Here is a 22,247-nt window from a genome sequence, read left to right as displayed (position 1 = left end):
AATCTTCTTCGAACGACTGTGGTGCGGTGACATGGCGCATTGTTCTCCATAAAAATTCCGTCATTGTTTGGGCACAAGACGTCCAGGAGTGGCTGCAAATGGTGTCAAAGTAGCCGAAACCATAACCATTTCCAATCAATGATCGGTTCAGTAGGACAAGAAAATGGTTCAAATGGCTATAAGCACTAGGGGGCATCTGAGGTCATCGGTCCCCTAGACTTAGAACTACTTAAACCTAACTAACCTAATGACATCACACACCTCCATGCCCGAGGCAGGATTCGAACCTGCGATATAAGCAGCAGCGCGGTTTCGGACTGAAGCGCCAAGAGCAGCTCAGCCACAGCGGCCGGCTTGGACAAGAGGATCCACTCAGTTCATTCCATGCAAACACAGCCGACACCATTATGGAGACATCACCAGCTTGCACAGTGCCTTATTGACAGCTTGGGTCCATGGCTTCGTGCGGCCCGTACAGTACTCATACCCTACCATCAGCTGTTAACATAAGACCAGGCCACGGTCTTACAGTGGCATAGGGCCGACCGATATAGACATAGACACGAGCCCGGAAGAGGCGCTGAAGGCTATTAGCAGAAGCACACGCGTCGGTCGTCTGCTGCCATTACCCTTTAACGCCAGTTTTCACCGCGCTGTCCAAACGGATAAGTTATTTTTACGTCCCTCGTTGATTTTTGCAGTTATTTCGCGGAGTGTTGCGTGTCTTTCAGTACTGACACCTCTACGCAGACGCAGCTGTTCTCTGTCGTTAAGTGAAGATCAACGGTCACTTCGTTGTCCGTGTGGGGAGGTAATACCTAAAATTCACTAGTCTCGGCATCCTCTGGGCACTGTGGATCTCGGAATATTGAATACCATCACGATTTCCGAAATGGAATGCGCCATACGTCTACCTTTATTGTATGATTATATGATAGCGGAACAAACATTGGTAGCAGTTACTTCTGTAAAATATCTGGGAGTATGCGTACGGGACGATTTGAAGTGGAATGATCATATAAAATTAATTGTTGGTTAGGCGGGTGCCAGGTTGAGATTCATTGGGAGAGTCATTAGAAAATGTAGTCCCTCAACAATGGAGGGAGGTGGCTTACAAAACACTCGTTCGACCTATACTTGAGTATTGCTCATCAGTGTGGGATCCGTACCAGGTCGGGTTGACGGAGGAGATAGAGAAGATCCAAAGAAGAGCGGTGCGTTTCGTCACAGGGTTATTTGGTAAGCGTGATAGCGTTACGGAGACGTTTAGCAAACTCAAGTGGCAGACTCTGCAAGAGAGGCGCTCTGCGTCGCGGTGTAGCTTGGTATCCAGGTTTAGATAGGGTGCGTTTTTGCATGAGGTATCGAATATATTTCTTCCCCCTACTTATACATCCCGAGGAGATCACGAATATAAAATTAGAGAGATTCGAGCGCGCACGGAGGCTTTCAGACAGTCGTTCTTCCTGCGAACCACACGCGACTGCAACAGGAAATGGAGGTAATGACAGTGGCACGTAAAGTGCCCTCCGCCTCACACCGTTGGGTGGCTTGCGGAGTATAAATGTAGATGTAGATGTAGACGTACCTCCAATCACCTTTTCGCACCGGCCGCGGTGGTCTCGCGGTTTTAGGCGCGCAGTCCGGAACCGTGCGACTGCTACGGTCGTAGGTTCGAATCCTGCGTCGGGCATGGATGTGTGTGATGTCCTTAGGTCAGTTAGGTTTAAGTAGTTCTAAGTTGTAGGGGAGTAATGACCACAGCAGTTGAGTCCCATAGTGCTCAGAGCCATTTGAACCATTTGAATCTTTTCGCGTTCAAAGTTTGTTAATTCCCGTCGTGCGACCGGAATCAGGTCGGAAATCCTTTCACTTGAATCACCTGTGTAGAAATGAGAGCTCCGCCTATCCACTGTCTCTTTATACCTTATGTACGCAATACTCCAGCCATCTGTGCATGTGCGAATTGCTATCCGGTGACTTTTGTAACTTTAGTGTGTAGATATGTGAGGAACGCATCTTAAGAAGTGAAAACCGACTCCAGCCCGGCACCTGAAGGTGCCTTCCTTGTTTAATGAGCAGTCGGCTTATATATTAGATTATCTGAGCTCGTGACTAGACCTGACATAGTCACTCTCATCGATGTTTCCATTCGTGGTTTGCGGTCAGGAGGGCGTAGAATTAGCCCCACTGCGGGGACAGGCCTACGTGTCACAAGGTATACAGAGAGGCCTATTTTAAATGAACCGACTGCGTTCACCAATGAAAGTAACAAACAACGATTGAACCAGGACTGGCTGTGGTCCTAGACGGGCGAACAGTTAGTTTATCGACGACAGTAGTTTAGGAAACACGTTTTGTGAGGCCAATTTCACGAAAGGTTTGTATATGACTACATCAATGTACGCTGTAGGTGTTTCGTCGTTCTTAATGTGTTGGACTTGTACCTTGAACGAACGTTTCGGCAGCTGCAGGTGTAATGAGAGAATAAATACTGCTCTGCATGAAGTCGCTGTAGGAAAAAAAGAGATATTTTTGGATTCGTGATACAGTAAAAAAATAAAATAGGGAGAGAGTCCCTGCTGAAACAAATTACTGTGAAAGGCCCTATAATTTGTTTCAGCCATCTAAGAACGCCACCTGGATGGACCTGAACTCTTCTTGTTTCTTCTTAACAGAGTTAATTATGCAATAACGAAGATTAACTAATGTGTGAAACATTCTCGCCGGAATTGAAATTACATACATATAGCATTGTTTTGGAAAGTGGGGTCTCGTATTCGTCTCTACAGTATGTATTTCGTGTTACGAAATCAAAAAGTGAGTAATGTGTTCTAATTGTGATGTCATGGCTGCAACTTGTGAAAGTGAAGCATTGCTCTGATATCATATTAATAAATACTGGCTAAAGAATTGAGCTTACCAGATTCGTGGTCCACAGCCACATTTTTCTTTTTAATCTTGCTACAATTAAGCGCAGCTTTCACCCATTCCGACACAGACTCGCACTCGTTTATTTTCCGATGATTCCTGGTCCTAATTACCAACGGAATTGTACCAATGTCTCTGTTGTACACTTTACAAATCTGAAATGTCCAATAAGCAATAATTTCTCGAGTTCTGAAAGACTCAAGCCCTGCTACCGTGTCTACTGTAGTACCACGTACTACAGCCACTCACACCATGTTGTGCGGCATCGTTGTTCGTAAGTATAAAGTTCAGTACACAGGCTGTGGTCCATAGCCACATTTTTTACAAATTGGTATTTATCGTAAATCATTATTTTGTTTTGTTTCTAATGGAATGAACTTTGGCTGTATTTCATATATCATTAATCCATCCATGTACCGGTCGCGCAACACGGAATCAAATGCGGCAGCATGAGGCTGTACTTTATTGTATTCACGCAAACACAAACGCATATAATACACTCCTGGAAATGGAAAAAAGAACACATTGACACCGGTGTGTCAGACCCACCATACTTGCTCCGGACACTGGGAGAGGGTTGTACAAGCAATGATCACACGCACGGCACAGCGCACACACCAGGAACCGCGGCGTTGGCCGTCGAATGGCGCTAGCTGCGCAGCATTTGTGCACCGCCGCCGTCAGTGTCAGCCAGTTTGCCGTGGCATACGGAGCTCCATCGCTGTCTTTAACAGTGGTAGCATGCCGCGACAGCGTGGACGTGAACCGTATGTACAGTTGACGGACATTGAGCGAGGGCGTATAGTGGGCATGCGGGAGGCCGGGTGGACGTACCGCCGAATTGCTCAGCACGTGGGGCGTGAGGTCTCCACAGTACATCGATGTTGTCGCCAGTGGTCGGCGGAAGGTGCACGTGCCCGTCGACCTGTGACCGGACCGCAGCGACGCACGGATGCACGCCAAGACCGTAGGATCCTACGCAGTGCCGTAGGGGACCGCACCGCCACTTCCCAGCAAATTAGGGACACTGTTGCTCCTGGGGTATCGGCGAGGACCATTCGCATCCGTCTCCATGAAGCTGGGCTACGGTCCCGCACACCGTTAGGCCGTCTTCCGCTCACGCCCCAACATCTTGCAGCCCGCCTCCAGTGGTGTCGCGACAGGCGTGAATGGAGGGACGAATGGAGACGTGTCGTCTTCAGCGATGAGAGTCGCTTCTGCCTTGGTGCCAATGATGGTCGTATGCGTGTTTGGCGTCGTGCAGGTGAGCGCCACAATCAGGACTGCATACGACCGAGGCACACAGGGCCAACACCCGGCATCATGGTGTGGGGAGCGATCTCCTACACTCGCCGTACACCTCTGGTGATCGTCGAGGGGACACTGAATATTGCACGGTACATCCAAACCGTCATCGAACCCATCGTTCTACCATTCCTAGACCGGCGAGGGAACTTGCTGTTCCAACAGGACAATGCACGTCCGCATGTATCCCGTGCCACCCAACGTGCTCTAGAAGGTTAAAGTCAACTACCCTGGCCAGCAAGATCTCCGGATCTGCCCCCCATTGAGCATGTTTGGGACTGGATGAAGCGTCGTCTCACGCGGTCTGCACGTCCAGCACGAACGCTGGTCCAACTGAGGCGCCAGGTGGAAATGGCATGGCACGCCGTTCCACAGGACTACATCCAGCATCTCTACGATCGTCTCCATGGGAGAATAGCAGCCTGCATTGCTGCGAAAGGTGGATATACACTGTACTAGTGCCGACATTGTGCATGCTCTGTTGCCTGTGTCTATGTGCCTGTGGTTCTGTCAGTGTAATCATGTGATGTATCTGACCCCAGGAATGTGTCAATAAAGTTTCCCTTTCCTGGGACAATGAATTCACCGTGTTCTTATTTCAATTTCCAGGGTGTAGATGTCCAAGAGGCGAACAATTTGCTCAACTCTCCACTTCACGTTTAACTTTGTAGGCACGCTATTAACACGATACATAACCTCAAACTACACACAACTACTAGTTTCGTGTTTCCGAAGTTGGAACAAATAGAAACTGTTCTGTTTCGAAGGCGTCTTAGGTAACCGCGCCACGCATGAGCACCGACGATAGCGCAGTTTCGCCATATAACGATGTCGTCCTCGGTGGGCATTAAATCGCAATTACCTTTCTTTCCTTCTCATTCTGGTACATAACGGGTAGTTACAATTAAACTGCAGCTCCTCACGGAGGAGCCTGTTAGCTGTAACGATCATATGGTAGGAATCCTTGGTGGAGATGTTAATGCGTTAATGCGGAACCAATTTACGATGGCAAAAAATTAATTCCAATAGTGGCTGGGCAGGTGCAGATCTGGCGATGTGTACTATTCTGATGACGGTATGACATTAACACTCTAATCTCTAATTTGAAAAGTGAGTGAACAGTATGGTTATTGAGAAGAGAGGCGTTGCGTTTTTAAGGAAGCTTTTTATGTGAACGGCAGCATTTACTGTGCTGCATTGAGAGGGAGTCACTGACGTCATTAAATGGTTTAAAGAAAATGGTAATGAAATTCGGAAAGAGCGTTGTTGTGTTGTCAGAAGGGCCAACTCCGTGTTACTACTGAACGCCGAAACGGACGCGTTTTACCTCACGCAGGCTGGCGTGAGGAGGGAAGGACTGTACTGACGTGAGGTCTGGAACATGACAAGGAATTAGAATTCAGAAAGCGGACGTAATTAGTTTGATACTTAACTTTAATCCATTAATGATGAACGTCGCTCTTGACGGTACGTCATTCACAATATTATCTGTTCAGAATACATTCTTGAAGAATATAGCGCCTTGCTAGTTCTTAGCAAATGACGTAGCTGAAGGCTATGCTAAACTGTCGTCTCTGCAAATGAGAGCGTATGTAGACAGTGAACCATCGCTAGCAAAGTCGGCTGTACAACTGGGGCGAGTGCTAGGGAGTTTCTCTAGACGAGACCTGCCGTGTGGCGGCACGCAGAAGTGCGACAACACATGGCATGGACTCGACTAATTTCTGAAGTAGTGCTGGAGGGAATTGAAATCATGAATCCTGAAGGGCGGGCCATAAATCCGTAGGAGGACAAGGGAGTGGAGATCTCTTCGGAACAGCACGTTGCAAAGCATCCCAGTTACGCTCAATAATGTTCTTGTCTGGAGAGTTTGGTGCCAGCAGAAGTGTTTAATCTGAGAAGAGTTTTTCTGGAGCCACTCTGTAGCAATACTGGACGTGTGCGGTGTCGCATTGTCCTCCTGAACTTACCCAAGTCCGTCGGAATGCACAATGGACATGAACGGATGCATGTGATCAGACAGGATTCTTACATACGTATCACCTGTCACATAAGTATCTATACGTATCAAGGGTCCCATATCACTCGAACTGCACGAATCCTACACATCCTTACAGAGCCTCCACTAGCTTGAACAGTTCCCTGTTGACATGCAGAGTGCATGGATTAATGAGGTAGTCTCTACATAAGTTGACGTCCATCCTCCGATACAATTTGAAACGATACTCGTCCGACCATGTAACATGGTTTCAGTCATTAACTATCCTATGAGTGTTGACGGGCCCAGGAGAGGCGTAAAACTTTGTGTCGTGCAGTCATCGGGGATACACGAGTGGGCCTTCGGCTCCGAAGGCCCTCATCGATGATGTTTCGTTGAATGGTTCGCACGCTGACGCTTGTTGATGGCCCAGTATTGAAATTTTCAGCAGTTTGCGGAAGGGTTGCACTTCTGTCACGTTGAACGATTCTCTTCAGCCGTCGTTGGTCCCGTTCTTGCAGGACGCTTTTCTGGATGCATCGATGTCGTAGATTTAATGTTTTACCGGATTCTTGATATTCACGGTACACTCGTGTAATGGTGGTACGGCAAAATTCCCACTTCATCACTACTTCGGAGATGCTGTGTCCCATCGCTCGTGTGCCGACTGTAACACCTTGCTCAGACTCATTAAATTTTGATAAACTGCCATTGTAGCAGCAGTAACCGATCTAACAACTGCTTCAGACACTTGTTGTTTCATATAGGCATTGCCGACGTGAGCACCGTATCTCGCTGTTGACTATTTGAATATGGACGCTTATTGCAGTTCCTCTGGCACTTCAGGGTATAACCAGCAGTTATAAAACTGCAGTGTTCTGTAGGCATCGTTAGTGCAAGTGCCTTACAAAAGACGCCAGCGACAAAGTGTGTACGTTACTGGTAACCTGCGGTGCTTGTACCATAGGTCGCTGGCCAGTGGCAGAGGTGCTTACTGCGTGTGTAACCACTTCCGCTTTTGCGTGCACCTGCTTACCATGTGTGAGACCGTGCGAGAGACGCTAATTGCTAAGTATGGCCGGACGCCACTCGCCGCCGCCATTGAAGTAGACACGCGGGATTGCATATGTATGCGCGCCGGCCCGGCTGCAGCATACCGTGACTAGACAGGCCTGCGAAGCCGACGCCATAATGTGTGGAGCACGGCGGCGCCGTGTGTGGACGTGCTTGTCGTCAGCACAGCTTCCTGGGATTGCACGACAGGCGGAAGGCGGTGCTTCTGTTCTGCAAACGGCACTTCCACAAGATGAATTTTCTCTGTTCAACATTGCGCACGCACTTACTTTTCCAACGGTGCAAGCATCCACGCGTATTTGCGTATGCTTCATTTGTACGGCCTGGCGGACATGCGTGACAGACCATTGCTTCCCCATTGTGGTGGAAGTCTCTTCCGTTGTTTACTACATGACAGGTAACTGGGGCCACGTTCGTTTCGTTGTGTAGATTGTGGAGGCTCTGTTTTATGGCGATTTCTGTGCAGTGCTCTCTGTTGACTCCAAAGAGAGCACGCTGAAATTTATTATTGATTACAGAAAGAGAGACGTAATGTAAAACACAGCTTCTAAAGATTACTTGAATAAAAATTCGAAATGTCATGCTCTGACCTCGAAGTATTAGCTCTAAATGGCGAGGAGTAAAAATCTGTGATATTATTACTCAAAAGTATAACGTAAGTCTTCAAGCAGAAAATCAAAGAAGAAGAAGCCTACAAAATTTATGATAAGTGCTCGTCAAAGCTCTGGACCATTATTCAAACTTTGACGATTTAATAGCAGAGTATCATGATATCAGAAACTGATGAGACCAGAGGAGCTTCTCAACAAACTACTAGAAACTGAAATGAAGGACATTGAGGTTGTCAAACATGAAAATTTGGAAAACACGATTTCCTTTCTACTGCATTCAGTTGGTCTACGAGTTTCCCGATTTTGTCGACTCCGCGGATGTTTATTTAACATCTCTTTAGAGTGTAGCTGTGTAAACAATTATTTCATAGAATTATGTACAAATGAAGTACTGAAAGGTGAAATTAAAATTACTACACCACGAAGATGACGTGCTATAGACTGCGCAATTTAACCGACAGGAAGAAGATGCTGTGATATGCAAATGATTAGCTTTACAGAGCATTCACACTAGGATGGTGCCAGTGGTGATTCCTACAACGTGCTGGCATGAGCAACGTTTCCAACCGATTTCTCATACACAAACAGCAGTTACAGCATTTGACCGGCGTTGCCTGGTGAAACGTTGTTGTGATGCCTCGTGTAAGGAGGAGAAATGCGTACCACTACGTTTCCGGCTATGATAAAGGTCGGATTGTAGCCATCGCGATTGCTGTTTATCGTATCGCGACATTGCTGCTCGCGTTGGTCGAGATCGAATGACTGTTAGCAGAATATGGAATCGGTAGGTTCAGGAGGGTAATACGGAACGCCGTGCTGGATCCCAACGGCCTCGTTTCAGGCATTTTACCCGCATGGCTGTAATGGATCGTATAGCAACGTCTCGATCTCTGAGTCAACAGATGGGGACGTTTGCAAGACAACAACCATCTGCACGAACAGTTCGACGACGTTTGCATCACCATGGACTATCAGCAGCGGTTACCCTTGACGCTGCATCACAGACAGGAGCGCCTACGATGGTGTACTCAATGACGAACCTGGGTGCACGAATAGCAAAACGTCATTTCGTCGCATGAATCCAGGTTCTTTTTAGAGCACCGTGACGATCGCATCTGTGTTTGGCGCCATCACGGTGAACACACATTGGAAGCGTGTATTCGTCATCGCCATACTGGCGTATCACCCGGCGTGATGGTATAGCGTGTCATTGGTTACACGTCTCGGTCACCTCTTGTTCGCATTGACGGCACTTTGAACAGTGGACGTTACATTTCAGATGTGTTACGACCTGTGGCTCTACCCTTCAAATGGCTCTGAGCAATATGGGACTTAACTTCTGAGGTCATCAGTCCCCGAGAACTTAGAACAAACTAACTAACCTAAGGACATCACACACATCCATGCCAGAGGCTGGATTAGAACATGCGACCAGAGCGGTCGCGCGGTTCCAGACTGTAGCGCCTTTAACCGCTCGACCACACCGGCCGGCCTCTACCCTTCATTCGATCTCTGAGAAACCCTACATTTCAGCAGGATAATGCACGACCGCATGTTGCAGGTCCTGTACGGGCCTTTCTAGATACAGAACATGTTCGACTGCTGCCCTGGACAGCACATTCTCCAGATCTCTCACCAATTGAAAACGTCTGGTCAATGGTGGCCGAGCAAATGGCTCGTCACAATACGCCAGTCACTACTCTTGATGAACTGTGGTATCGTGATGAAGCTGAATGTGCAGCTGTCCCTTTACACGCCATCCACGCTTTGTTTGACTCAATGCCCAGGCGTATCAAAGCCGTTATTGCGGGCAGAGGTGGTTATTCTGGGTATTGATTTCTCAGGATCTATGTACCCAAATTGTGTGAAAATCACATGTCAGTTCTAGTATAATATATTTGCCCAATGGATACTCGTTTATCATCTGCATTTTTTCTTGGTGCAACAATTTTAATGGCCAGTAGTGTATTAGTCACTGAAATGCTTATTTTATAAATGCTGAATAAACAGCTGAGATTGGTACAGAAGTCGCATGTTATCATCCCTAATCGCTGCAGATATTGCTTTATGAGTAAAGATATCTTGTGTAGAAACATATAAATTTTCCGTTTCCTAAGCATAAAATCAAAATCTTGTTGTGACTTCCTGCTGAAATTAACAAACGTAATACCCCCATCGTTTTGTACTTCTAACATGTACGCGATGTCATTCCTGAGAGCCGTCACGCGAATTGTCTCTTGTGTGTCCACAGATATTTGTTTGCCCTGTGTGGCTGGAGTCAGCTCAAACAAATACTGCTTCTCGCATCTTTCCTGCGATGCCCAGTGTCAACAGATAACTTCGGCTTCTTTTCCGGTAGAAACAAAATTATTTTTCAAGCGGAGTTTTATGTGCACTTCGTTGGAGCAGTCTCACATTAGGCCTGTGCTGTATTTGTTTTTACAACATGTATTAACAGGGACAGTAAAACATGAAGAATGACCAATAGCCCAGCAGCGATCTGGCTCACGATGACTTCTACCGCCATGCATGCAGCGCTGTTAATACGTGTCCATAAAAAGAGGGGACCGCTCTATAAAATGGGCATGCATTATTTCGTTTTAAAAATCTTTGTGTTTGTAAATCGAAAAAACCACGCTATCCGTCGACATGAAAGACTGGAATGAGCAGTATTTGTTGGGCTCCAACCTAGATACATATTGCAAAAGCGAAATTGCAAACATCTCGCGAAACACCGCAGAAAATGTGCGTTGCGTCTCTTACGAGGGACATCTTCTATAGTGCGTGTGCTGCTGGATACTGTTTTACCTAGAGATCTTTGCATTTTCTTTTTCTGTTGCTAATCGTAATGTAGCGCAATTCTTGGGGACAAAATAAATGGGTGCATAGCAGACTGCTTGAGTAGTAAGGTAACGAGTGGGTATGAGAACGCACTTCTGCTCTGTAATGTTCCTTCCACAAATTTTGCATATGCGTTTTTGTTCCGAAGCGTCTGCGCTAGCGCAAGAGGAAAGAAGCATGTGTGTATACAGGGTGTTACAAAAATGTACGGCCAAACTTTCAGGAAACATTTCTCACACACAAATAAAGAAAAGATGTTATGTGGACATGTGTCCGGAAACGCTTAATTTCCATGTTAGAGCTCATTTTAATTTCGTCCACCTACGCTCAATGGAGCACGTTATCATGATTTCATACGGGATCATCTACCTGTGCTGCTAAAGCATGTGCCTTTATAAGTACGACAGAACATGTGGTTCATGCGCGATGGAGCTCCTGAACATTTCAGTCGAAGTGTTCCTACGTTTCTCAACAACAGATTCGGTGACCGATGGATTGGTAGAGGGGGACCAATTCCATGGCCTCCGCGCTCTCCTGACCTCAACCTTCTTGACTTTCATTTATGGGGGTATTTGAAAGCTCTTGTCTACACAACCCCGGTACCCCCAGCGCATCAGAGATTCCATGCGAGGGAGGGTGGTTGCACTTATCCTCGCCAACGGAGGACATTTTGAACATTTCCTGTAAGAAAGTGTTTGAAGTCACGCTGGTACGTTCTGTTGCTGTGTGTTTCAATTCCATGATTAATGTGATTTGAAGAGAAGTAACAAAATGAGCTCTAACATGGAAAGTAAGCGTGTCCGGGCACATGTCCGCATAACATATTTTCTTTCTTTGTGTGTGAGGAATGTTTCCTGAAAGTTTGGCCGCACCTTTTTGTAACACCCTGTATACATTTAGTCCTATGTTCTGCCACTTAAAAGTCAAACATTTTTGTATTACAGTGAATCACCTTGTCTCACATCTAATTTTTGCTGTTGTTCTGCTTTTCGTTTCTGTCTGGAGAAATGTGCAGAGATCAGCCAATTATCTCCAGTGTCCACAGTCAGAGGGAATACCTTCTGGTTGCTTTGCGTGAACGTGACGCGGTAAGGAATGCATATAAGCGGATCAGAAACGAAGGGGAATGACTCTAGCGACTTGCAGGGAAATTTGTTGACATAAGGCAGACTGCTTTTGCCCAACACATGGGAAAGTCTCGGAACTGGCGAACTTGGTAGTGTGTTCATGTGCTGATACCGTGAAGATACATAGGAAACACATATCATGCAGCATATACGATATTGCAATGCCTGCATTATTCGGATTGTGATGCAAGTGCCGGACCGTGACTCGAACCCGGATTTTCCGTATATCGCGCCCGCTCGCCTTACCGTTTGGCTATCCGTGCACGATTCACGGCTAGACCCCATCTTCCATATGTTGTCATCATGTGTCTAGGACCTCTGCTCGTACATCATTTATGTGAATTCCCGTACAGGTCAGACCTTGCATTTGAAAGTCGCTTGCCCGGTGTCGGCAGATAAATACGATATCCAGTGCCTGTGTTATTCTGGTTACGATGCAAAGTTCCTTTGGAAAAGTTTCGGACATTCTAGTATGATAAAAGAAAAAAAAGAGTTAAATATATTTCAATTTTTTTTCCAATTTTAATCACATGGTTCAAATGGCTCTGAGCACTATGGGACTTAACATCTGAGGTCATCAGTCCCCTAGAACTTAGAACTACTTAAACCTAACTAACCCAAGGGCATCACACACATCCATGTCCGAGGCAGGATTCGAACCTGCGACCGTAGCGGTTGCGCGGTTCCAGACTGACGCGCCTAGAACCGCTCGGCCTAACTGGCCGGCAATTTTAATCTGATAATTATAAATGTATTGTGTTTCATAATAAAATGTCGTGTTCCCTGTTTGGCACAGCTTTGCCACTGGGAGAACGAAAGCTGTCGAAGACGTCCGTCTTCTGGTCGGCTCCTGATCGTTGTCAGAACGAGGCTAGATTTTGATTACGCAAAGGCTTCTATCATTTGGAAAAGAACAACCCGCATTTCTTTACGTAATCAGTATGAATTTTATAATTGCCTAAGGGACCTTCAAGAATGAACAATAAAAAATTTCCATTTGCAAATGAAATCATTCATAAATGGTGCAGCTAGTATGAGTTGTATACAAGACAAGGAGCGGCCTTCTGTCTACGACCAGAATAACGCAGTATTGTCTGCTGTGGTAAAGGCTGTTTGACATTTATAAAAGTAATATGACATGGAGGTTAAAAAAATAAAGGAAAAGAATAGAATAAGAAATCTGATAAACACTAAATATATTCAAATAATTCTCAAAAGCAACTAGTGCTTATTTATAAACAGTATAACTTAGGTAAGTAATTTTCTAACTGTATGATGGGATCAGACTTCAGCCTGTCCTGTGCTAGCTTCTTGGTTCACGTTCTTGTCAAAAATTACAGTCATTACTTCTCTCCTTCCTTCGAGACAATTCTTGCACCGTTCAACAACTTCATAACAATAACTTGGCGGGTTACAGTATCGAACATAAATTACTTGAATTTAATTAATTAATTACTGTTGTCTGCACGCTGCCAAGACCGCTCAGTTTCATGGCATAAAAACGATCTTCTTTATGCTTTCATATTGCAAGCAGAAGTACAATAAAATCTGAAGATCTACAAAGGTTTTTACTGTCACCTTTTATTTAGATCGAAGCGGAACGTTCAATTCAGCTTCTGTTAAAATGTTTCTTTGATTGCGCCATCGATGTATTAGTGCCCGCGCTAGGCGCGCATCTTTAGAGTTACGTAAATTATATAAAACAAATGTCTTTCAAAGAATATGACTCATCTCATAAGTTGATGATTTATTATACAGATAGGTGAATGTCTTTCCAATGGTACTCACAGCTTTCATACGACGTAAATCGACACAATATTAGAACATGGCTCCTTGGTTCAGTGACCGTTTCTAAGTTAAAATTGAAACAAATGAGCCATCGGTCACAATTTTTTAGTCTTATTTACCAGGTTTCAACATTTCTGAGAGTGCCTTCATCAGAATTTAGACACTTAAAGTGGTCTACAACATAATTGCAGGCCAGCCGCGGTGGCCGTGCGATTCTAGGCGCTGCAGTCCGGAACTGCGAGACCGCTAGGGTAGCAGGTTCTAATCCTGCCTGGGGCATGGATGTGTGTGATGTCCCTAGGTTAGTTAGGATTAAGTAGTTCTAAGTTCTAGAGGACTGATGACCTAAGATGTTAAGTCCCATAGTGCTCAGAGCCATTTGAACCATAATTACAAATATATGGGAAGAAACAATTTTGTATATAAAAAAGTGTAAGTACTAACAATACAAGACAGAGACAGTACTTACATGTCGCGTATAAAATAAATAACAGGCCAGAAGGGCTTTTTTCACAAAATATTTAAAAAGGAATGTGTGAATGCGAGCGTCTAAGGGCTGCTCATACCCGTACAGCCACGGGTTGTAATAGACTAAATGTGCCTAAAGCCCGTCTAGCCTGTTATTTATTTTACACGTGAAATGAAAGTACTGTCTCTGTCTTGTATTATTAGTCAGTACTTACACTTTTTAATTTAAAAAATTTAGCTGCCCATAAATTTTTGATTACGCTATAGACCACATTAAATGACTAAATTCTGATGAAGGCACTCTCAGAAGTGTTGGAACATGGTAAATAAGACCAGAAAACTGTGACCGAGGACTCATTTGTTTCAATTTTTCCATTGGAAATGCATGCATATCCAAAGGAAGAGGCACTGCGGCGACCACAACTGTTATGAAATGTATTCTCAATTGCGAATAAGGACTACCATCGGCTGTAGAATGGAATGACGACAACGACGACTTGACCGGGACTCGAACCCGGATTTCCCACTTATCGCGAGCGACCGCCTTGCCATTTGGCTGTGCGTGCACGACTCACGGCCAAACCCAAACTATCATCCATTATACAGGTGATGGTACCCCTTATTCGCAACTGCGAATACATTTGCTGTAACTGTGGGAAGCTGTTACGTCCACAGCGCACTACAGAAAAGTGGAGGTCGGAGACTTGTGCTCTCTGTAAAGCGGAACAGGCGTCGACCCGTGGGAGATCTGACGACATGTACAGTGCTGGGGCAGGCACTATAGTTTCGGAGCACACTGCCCAGCGCTCGTTGTTCAACACAGGACTCTCCAGCTGACGAACCCTACTTTTACCCATGTTGACCCGACTACACGATGAGTTATGATTGCAGTGGACACTGGATCATCAGGATCGGACATTGGATCAATGGAAACGTGTCGCTTCGTCGGATGACTCACGTTGCACCAGTTCGACGACTGGCTCCAGATATGCGGTCGTACAAGCGAACGGCTGCTCGAATCATGAACCGCGCCAAGGACAAAGGCGGATTGGTACAGTATTAAGATACTCTCCATTACGCTTTCCATAGCACCTGTTTTATAGATACCATGACACTCGTGAGCTATGAAAATTATTGTGGACCGCTTATCTCCTTTTATGCTTGATGTTCTCTGTCGACAGCGTTGGTATTTTAGAGTAGAATAACTATTAGTGCCACAAGGCCAGGATTTATTTGAGGAGTAAGATAGCGAATTTACGTTGATGTCTTGTCGACGAAACTCTCCTATTGTGAACTCCATGGAGCACATCCTTGATGCCACCGGGACCAGTTCTGCGCCAACAAACTGCTGGCACATAATTTCGGCTCCCTCTAAGCACTATGGGACTTGACATCTGAGGTCATCAGCCCCCTAGACTTAGAACTACTTAAACCTAAATAACCTAAGGACATCACACACATCCATGCCCGAGGCAGAAATAGAATCTGCGACCGCAGCAGCCGCGCCTAGAACCGTTCGGCCACAGCGGCTGGCGTTATTTCGGTAACTAAGTGATCTACAAGTAGACATTTAGTCCCAGAAACACACGCAAAGACTTTTCGAATTAATGTGACGCTGAATCTCTGCTGAATTGCTTCCCAAATGTGTTCAAAATATTTTGAGTCATTATCCGTTTGGTTGTCGAAACATCAAGATGTGTTAAAAGCTACAAATAAAGATTGATGATAGAAGCTGTAAGTATAAACTAGCAGCGTCCATTGTGACATTTGGATCTATAGTTCATTGTCACATAACTACATATGAATCGGTTATTTGGAAAAGGAGCCTTGTCCCAGAAAGTAAATTTTACAGGAGACATAAAAAGACTGTATTACTTGATGACTAATTCAAGTATGGTGTCGTGGAGTTACTAGGTAGCAACTAGCTCTGTTATGAAAGAATATACACCATTACAACATACTTTAGACATCGATCGTGGTCAGTAATCCAATTTGAATGTACAGTATGACCCTTTTTCGTACCTTATAATGTTGATAAGGCAGCCATATTGTATTATCCTCATTCATTCTACTAAGAAGAGACTAAGTTATTAGCCTAAAGGTTTATTTATAAATCACCCAAAATATCACAATCAAAGCACAGCAAAGCAGACAATTGCGGGTATGCTTCATGTTTTTCGCGTCCATCCTGCCCTGGCCACTGGCAGCTACCAATATCATATGGCTTCTGCTCGTCAAGTATGTGTTGTAGAATAATCAGAACACCCTCTAGTTTGTTATTTATTGGAACAGGTCTATTATACGGCAATTTATCTGGACATGGCACCTTTTCTAATTCAGTATCTATCCAACGAGCAGTTCTGTTGATGGGACATGGCCAATTGTTGCACCAAACGATGCATACAGATATGAAGACCAGTAGTTTGCAACAAATGTAATTTGAAATAAAAGTGGACATGACCCCTTTTCCAACTCATCGATTCAGTTATATCTGGGACAACATATCAATTTTCAGTGGTATCTGAGTTTTAGCCTGCAACGTGTACATGGCTGATCGTTGTGTGTTTCAGTACTTCGACTGCCGGAACCACATTCGGGTGATCCAACCGATGGACGGCGTAGGCAGCCGCCTCTACGTGTGTGGAACCAACGCGCACAGCCCCAGGGACTGGATCATACACGTAAGGCCTTTGTCATACTCAGCAGTGAGCATGGAAGCTGATACTGGTAGTTTTGTGTGTCATCGGTCCTCTGGTTTTATTCCATCCGCCGCGAATCCCTTAGCCAACCTCTTCGTCACAGAGTAGCACTTGTACCCAACACCTTCAACGATATTTTCCAGTCTCTGTCATCCACTACAGAGTTAACCCTATGCAACTCCCTCAGGAATCACGGAAGATGTCCTATCACCTGTCCCCTTTCGTACACGTTCCTCTCCTCGCTCCTTAGGTAGAGAACTTTACTTCTTTTCTTATCAGTACTCCAATTTTCCGCGTCCTTCCTCAGGACCTTCACTCAGATAGACCCTTTGATTCTCTTACCTTCCGTTTTTACCGCATTCCATTCACTCCTATGCTCCTAACATACATTCTGAGAAACTTCTTCCTCAAATGGTGACCTGATGTGATACCTGTAGACTGCTGTTGGTCAGGAATGATCTCTCTGTCTTTGCTAGTGAGCTTTAAGTCTTTCATGCTTCGTTCCTCATGTATTATTTTGCCTCCAGGGTTGCAGAATTCTCACACATCGTTCTCTTAGTATCCCTAAATTTGATGCTAACTTTATCGCGAATCTTATTTCTGCTACTTCTCATTGTTTTAGTCATTCTTCGGTTAACTATTAATCAATGTGCGTTCATTATATTGTTCTTTTCATTCAACAGGTTTTACAACTGTTCCTCACTATCACAAGGATAGCAATGTTCAAATTCAAATCGTTGAAATGGTACTAAGCACTATGGGACAGCTGAGGTCATCAGTTCCCTAGAACTTAGAACTACTTAAACCTAACTAACCTAAGGGCATCACACACATCCACGCCCGAGTCAGGATTCGAACCTGCGACCGTAGCAGCAGCGCGGTTCTTGACCGAAGCGTCTAGAACCACTCGGTCACAGCGGCCGGAAATAGCAATGTCACGAGCCAATAGTACGATTGACATTCTTTCAACACAACTTTTATCTCGCTGTTAACACCTCTTTTATTTCCGCCTTTGCTTCTTTATAATATAGATTGATCAGTAGGGACGAAAGGCTACATACCCATCCTATAGCCTTTTCAATCTGGCCACTTTGTTCTAGATCTTCTTATTTTTATGAAAAATGAAGGTGGAGGAAGGGAGAGCGAAGACAGGAAATGTAATGAGCTATTCATGTCAGTTGCATCGGTGGGAATCTAAGTGGAATCAACGTTGGCGAGTAAAAAGGTGTGCGGGCCGGATTTCAAATCGGGATCTCGTGCTCACGTTTTATTTATTTATTTTTTTTTCATTTTTGGTTTGTCTAGGAGTCCTGCATGCTCGGTTCTCTAGACAAACAAACAACTCGTATTAATAAGCATTAGAGAAATAAAATTACTTAACTTTGACTACACAGATGTGCCACAAGCAAAGGGGGACATACAAAATAATCAATCTTCTTCAGAAGAGACAAACACAAGTTTGTACTACGTATAGCTTGCTAATGACAAAGGCAAAGATGCGCCTGCTAACGAAGTGGCTAACGTTGAAGCTGCTATCGGAGTGGCACGCCACCAGTCGGGGGTGGCGCTTATGTCCTCTTCACCTAGGTGCCGCTGCTGTCCCGTTGTCGTCCTGGAGGGAAGATCGATCAGCCATCTCTTCTCTTTCGTTTCCAACTGGCCTGTCGACGCTGACTTCTCGCCGTAACAATTTTGTTTGTCATTATTCTCGGCATTTGATCTGGCAGGACGTCACATGACATTCTCCCATTTTATTGTTGAACACTGTACTCAAGTGTTTTCTTTCTTTCTTTCTTCTTTTTTTTTAAAAAAAAATTACCGAGGGATGCCAGCCCTCAGACGGAACACGCTGAGCTACCGTGTCAGCTACTTCCTAGACAGTTCAGTTGATCACTGCGCTACTGGAACACAGTGCCTATCGCAAATGCGCAGACTGTCTCAGCACACCCCTTGGCCGACCCACATTTCCACCTATGCCATCTGTCCATAGTCCCTGTCCATGCTTGCTACTCTGAGATTCCTCAGAGGTCGGACGTGTGTATCCACACTGAAGGTGGCAGATTCATTGCCCATCAAAGCGGCGTCATTATTTGAATGAGTGGCACGATTGATTCGGACATGATCGAAAGAAGAACCATCACGCACTCACACAACGTATTGTTTTTGCCTCTTTGTTTTTGTCTTTATTCCATATTACCCATCGTTTCCTATACCTGACATCTGTACCTTATCTTTCCACAGAATTTCGAATATCGTTGTACGCTACTACTAGGTCGGTAAAGGCATACTTCGATTATCAAGTACAACATCAGAACTGCCTCTCTTGTGTCTTTATAAGTCCTAAATCCAAAACAGAACCTCAACTTTGTTTTCCGTTGTTCTGCATATTATTCTTGTCACCAACTAGCATGCGTAAGATGTTAAGATGACTGTGCGACATTTCTCGTGATTATCCGCTGTTGCTATCTTTGTGACTGTGACCGCCGTGTTTAGAGCTAGCTATCTATTCTCCTTCCAATGAACAAGCTATTGTGGTACTCATTATTGCGGCACCTACAGCCTTAGAGAACTTAAAACGCACATCATTATTACTCAATAGCGCTGCGTCCCACTTCATTTCACACTGATTCTTTCGGACGATTCCATTAAATTTCAGTCAACACTTCGCCTTACTAAATTTTAGTCCAACTCCACATCTGCTGCTTAGTTCGCCTTGCTATACAGGGTGGTCCATTGATAGTGATCGGGCCAAATATCTCACGAAATAAGCATCAAACGAAAAAACTACAAAGAAAGAAACTCGTCTAGCTCGAAGGGGGAAACCAGATGGCGCTATGTTTGGGCCTCTAGGTGGCGCTGCCATAGGTCAAACGGATTCAAAGACGTATTTTTTTTAATAGGAACCCCCATTTCTTATTACATATTCGTGTAGTACGTAAAGAAATATGAATTTTTCAGTTGGACCACTTTTTTCGCTTTGTGATAGTTGGCGCTGTAATTGTCACAAACATATAACAACGTGGTGTCACGTAACATGGCGTAAGTGCGGACGGTATTTGTTTCGTGATACATTACCCCTGTTAAAATGCACCATTTACCAATTGCGGAAAAGGTCGATATCGTATTGATGTATGGGTATTTTGATCAAAATGCCCAACGGGCGTGTGCTGTGTATGCTGCTCGGTATCCTGGACGACGTCATCCAAGTGTCAGGACCGTTCGCCGGATAGTTACGTTATTTAAGGAAACAGGATGTGTTCAGCCACGTGTGAAACGTCAACCACGACCTCCAACAAAATATGATGCCCATGTAGGAGCATTAGCTGCTGTCACGGATAATCCGGTCATCAGTAGCAGACAAATTGCGCGGGAATCGGGAATCTCAAAAACGTCGGTGTTGAGAATGCTACATCAACATCGACTGCACCCGTACCATATTTCCGAGCACAAGTAATTGCATGACGACGGCTTTGAACGTCGTGTACAGTTCTGCCACTGGGGTCAAGAGAAATTACGGGACGATGACAGATTTTTTGCACGCGTTCTATTTGGCGACGAAGCGTCATTCACCAACAGCGGTAACGTAAATCGGCATAATGTGCGCTATTCGGCAAAGAGAAATCCACGATGGCTGCGACAAGTGGAACATCAGCGACTTTGGCGGGTGTGGCATTATGAGACGAAGGATAACTAGCCCCCATTTTATCGATAGCTATCTAAATGGTTCAATGTATGCTGATTTCCTACGTAATGTTCTACCGATGTTACTACAAAATGTTTCACTGTATGACAGAATGGCGATGTACTTCCAACATGATGGATGTCCGACACATAGCTCGCATGCGGTTGAAGCGGTACTGAATAGCATATTTCATGACAGGTGGATTGGTCGTCGAAGCACCATACCATGGCCCACACGTTCACCGGATCTGACGTTCCCGGATTTCTTTCTGTCGGGAAAGTTGAAGGATATTTGCTATCGTGATCCACCGACAACACCTGACAAGATGCGTCAGCGCATTGTAACTGCATGTGCGAACATTACGGAAAGCGAACTACTTTCTGTTGAGAGGAATGTCGTTACACGTACTGCCAAATGCATTGAGGTTGGACATCATTTTAAACATTTATCTCATTAACGTGGTATTTACAAGTAATCACGCTGTAACAGCATGCGTTCCCAGAAATGATAAGCTCACAAAGGTACATGTATCACATTGGAACAACAAAAAAAAAATGCTCAAACGTACCTACGTTCTGTATTTTAATGTAAAGAACCTACCTGTTACCAACTGGTCGTCTAAAATCGTGAGCCATATGTTTGTGATTATTACAGCGCCATGTGTCACAAAGCGAAAAAAGTGGTCGAACTAAAACATTCATATTTAATTACGTACTACACGAATATGTAATAAAAATGTGGGTTCGTATTTATAAAATCGCATTTGATATCCGTTAGACCTATGGCAGCGCCATCTAGCGGGCCAACCATAGCGCGATCCGGTTTTCCCCTTCAAGCTAGACCAGTTTCGATCTTTGTATTTTTTTCCTTTGACGCTTATTTCGTGAGATATTTGGCCCGTTCACGATCAACAGACCACCCTGTATAATATCTGACATCTCAATCATTCTGACCACGATATAATGCAGCTGGGATCTTCGCTTGTCTCCAGTTCTTTTCCAAGTATACGTCCTAGTGTTGTGTTTCTGAACTGTCTACTAAATAAAAATCACATGAATTTAAGGAAATGTCGAGTCAACTAAATACCTAGGGACTATAATTACGAATATCTTAAATTATTGGAAACATTATTAGAAAATATTGCTGGGAAGATGAACCAAAGATTGCACTCTATTGGCAGAGCAGTTAGAAGCAACAAATCCACTACTAAAAAGACTGCCTGGACTACGTTTGTCCTTCCTTCCTGGAATTTTGCTGCGCGGTGTAGTATTCCTACCACACAGTACTGACAGAAGACATGGAAAAAGTTGAAAGAGGGGAAGCTTGTTTCGTATTATCACCAAGTGCAGGACATAGAGTCACTGTAATTTGACATTCCTAAAGCATCTATTGCACACTAACTAGGGCAGTCCTGCGAAACGGCATCAAGAAGGCGCTGATCCGCGCGCGATTGGAAAGAGCGGGCAGCGCCACACCTCTAGGAAGACAAGAGTTGAGCGCACCCTGTCCACGCTGACTCAACCAGCCACATCTAGTCGGTGGCCCAATTCTCTCGCAGTCTTCAGGAGCATCGGTACTGGATGTTAGTACTGCGTTCTGCGAATATTTAACGAAGTTGTCAAAGAACTAGTATGTGGGAGGCAAAGAAAGCATAGGAATCAAAAGATGTTAATTTAACTATATTTCAAGTGTTTTGTACCGACTCCTGTCACCGGTCATCGCAAAATCCCTCCTTCCTTGGAC

At 44.8% G+C, this 22,247-nt stretch overlaps 1 protein-coding gene across 1 annotated transcript in view; it reads left to right on the top strand.

The window, feature by feature from the left end:
- Positions 1-22,247, top strand: part of LOC126281899 (semaphorin-2A-like) — a 1,266,817-nt gene that overhangs the window by 836,119 nt on the left and 408,451 nt on the right. Inside the window, exon 5 of the mRNA XM_049981222.1 lies at positions 16,694-16,804. Coding sequence (XP_049837179.1) covers positions 16,694-16,804 — 111 coding nt within the window. The remainder of the gene's footprint in view (positions 1-16,693; positions 16,805-22,247) is intronic.

The sequence above is a fragment of the Schistocerca gregaria genome, chromosome 7 (assembly GCF_023897955.1).
Source record: "Schistocerca gregaria isolate iqSchGreg1 chromosome 7, iqSchGreg1.2, whole genome shotgun sequence".
NCBI classification, from domain to species: domain Eukaryota; kingdom Metazoa; phylum Arthropoda; class Insecta; order Orthoptera; family Acrididae; genus Schistocerca; species Schistocerca gregaria.
Note: the sequence above shows the minus strand (reverse complement) of the source record. Positions and strands in the feature narration are given on the sequence as shown.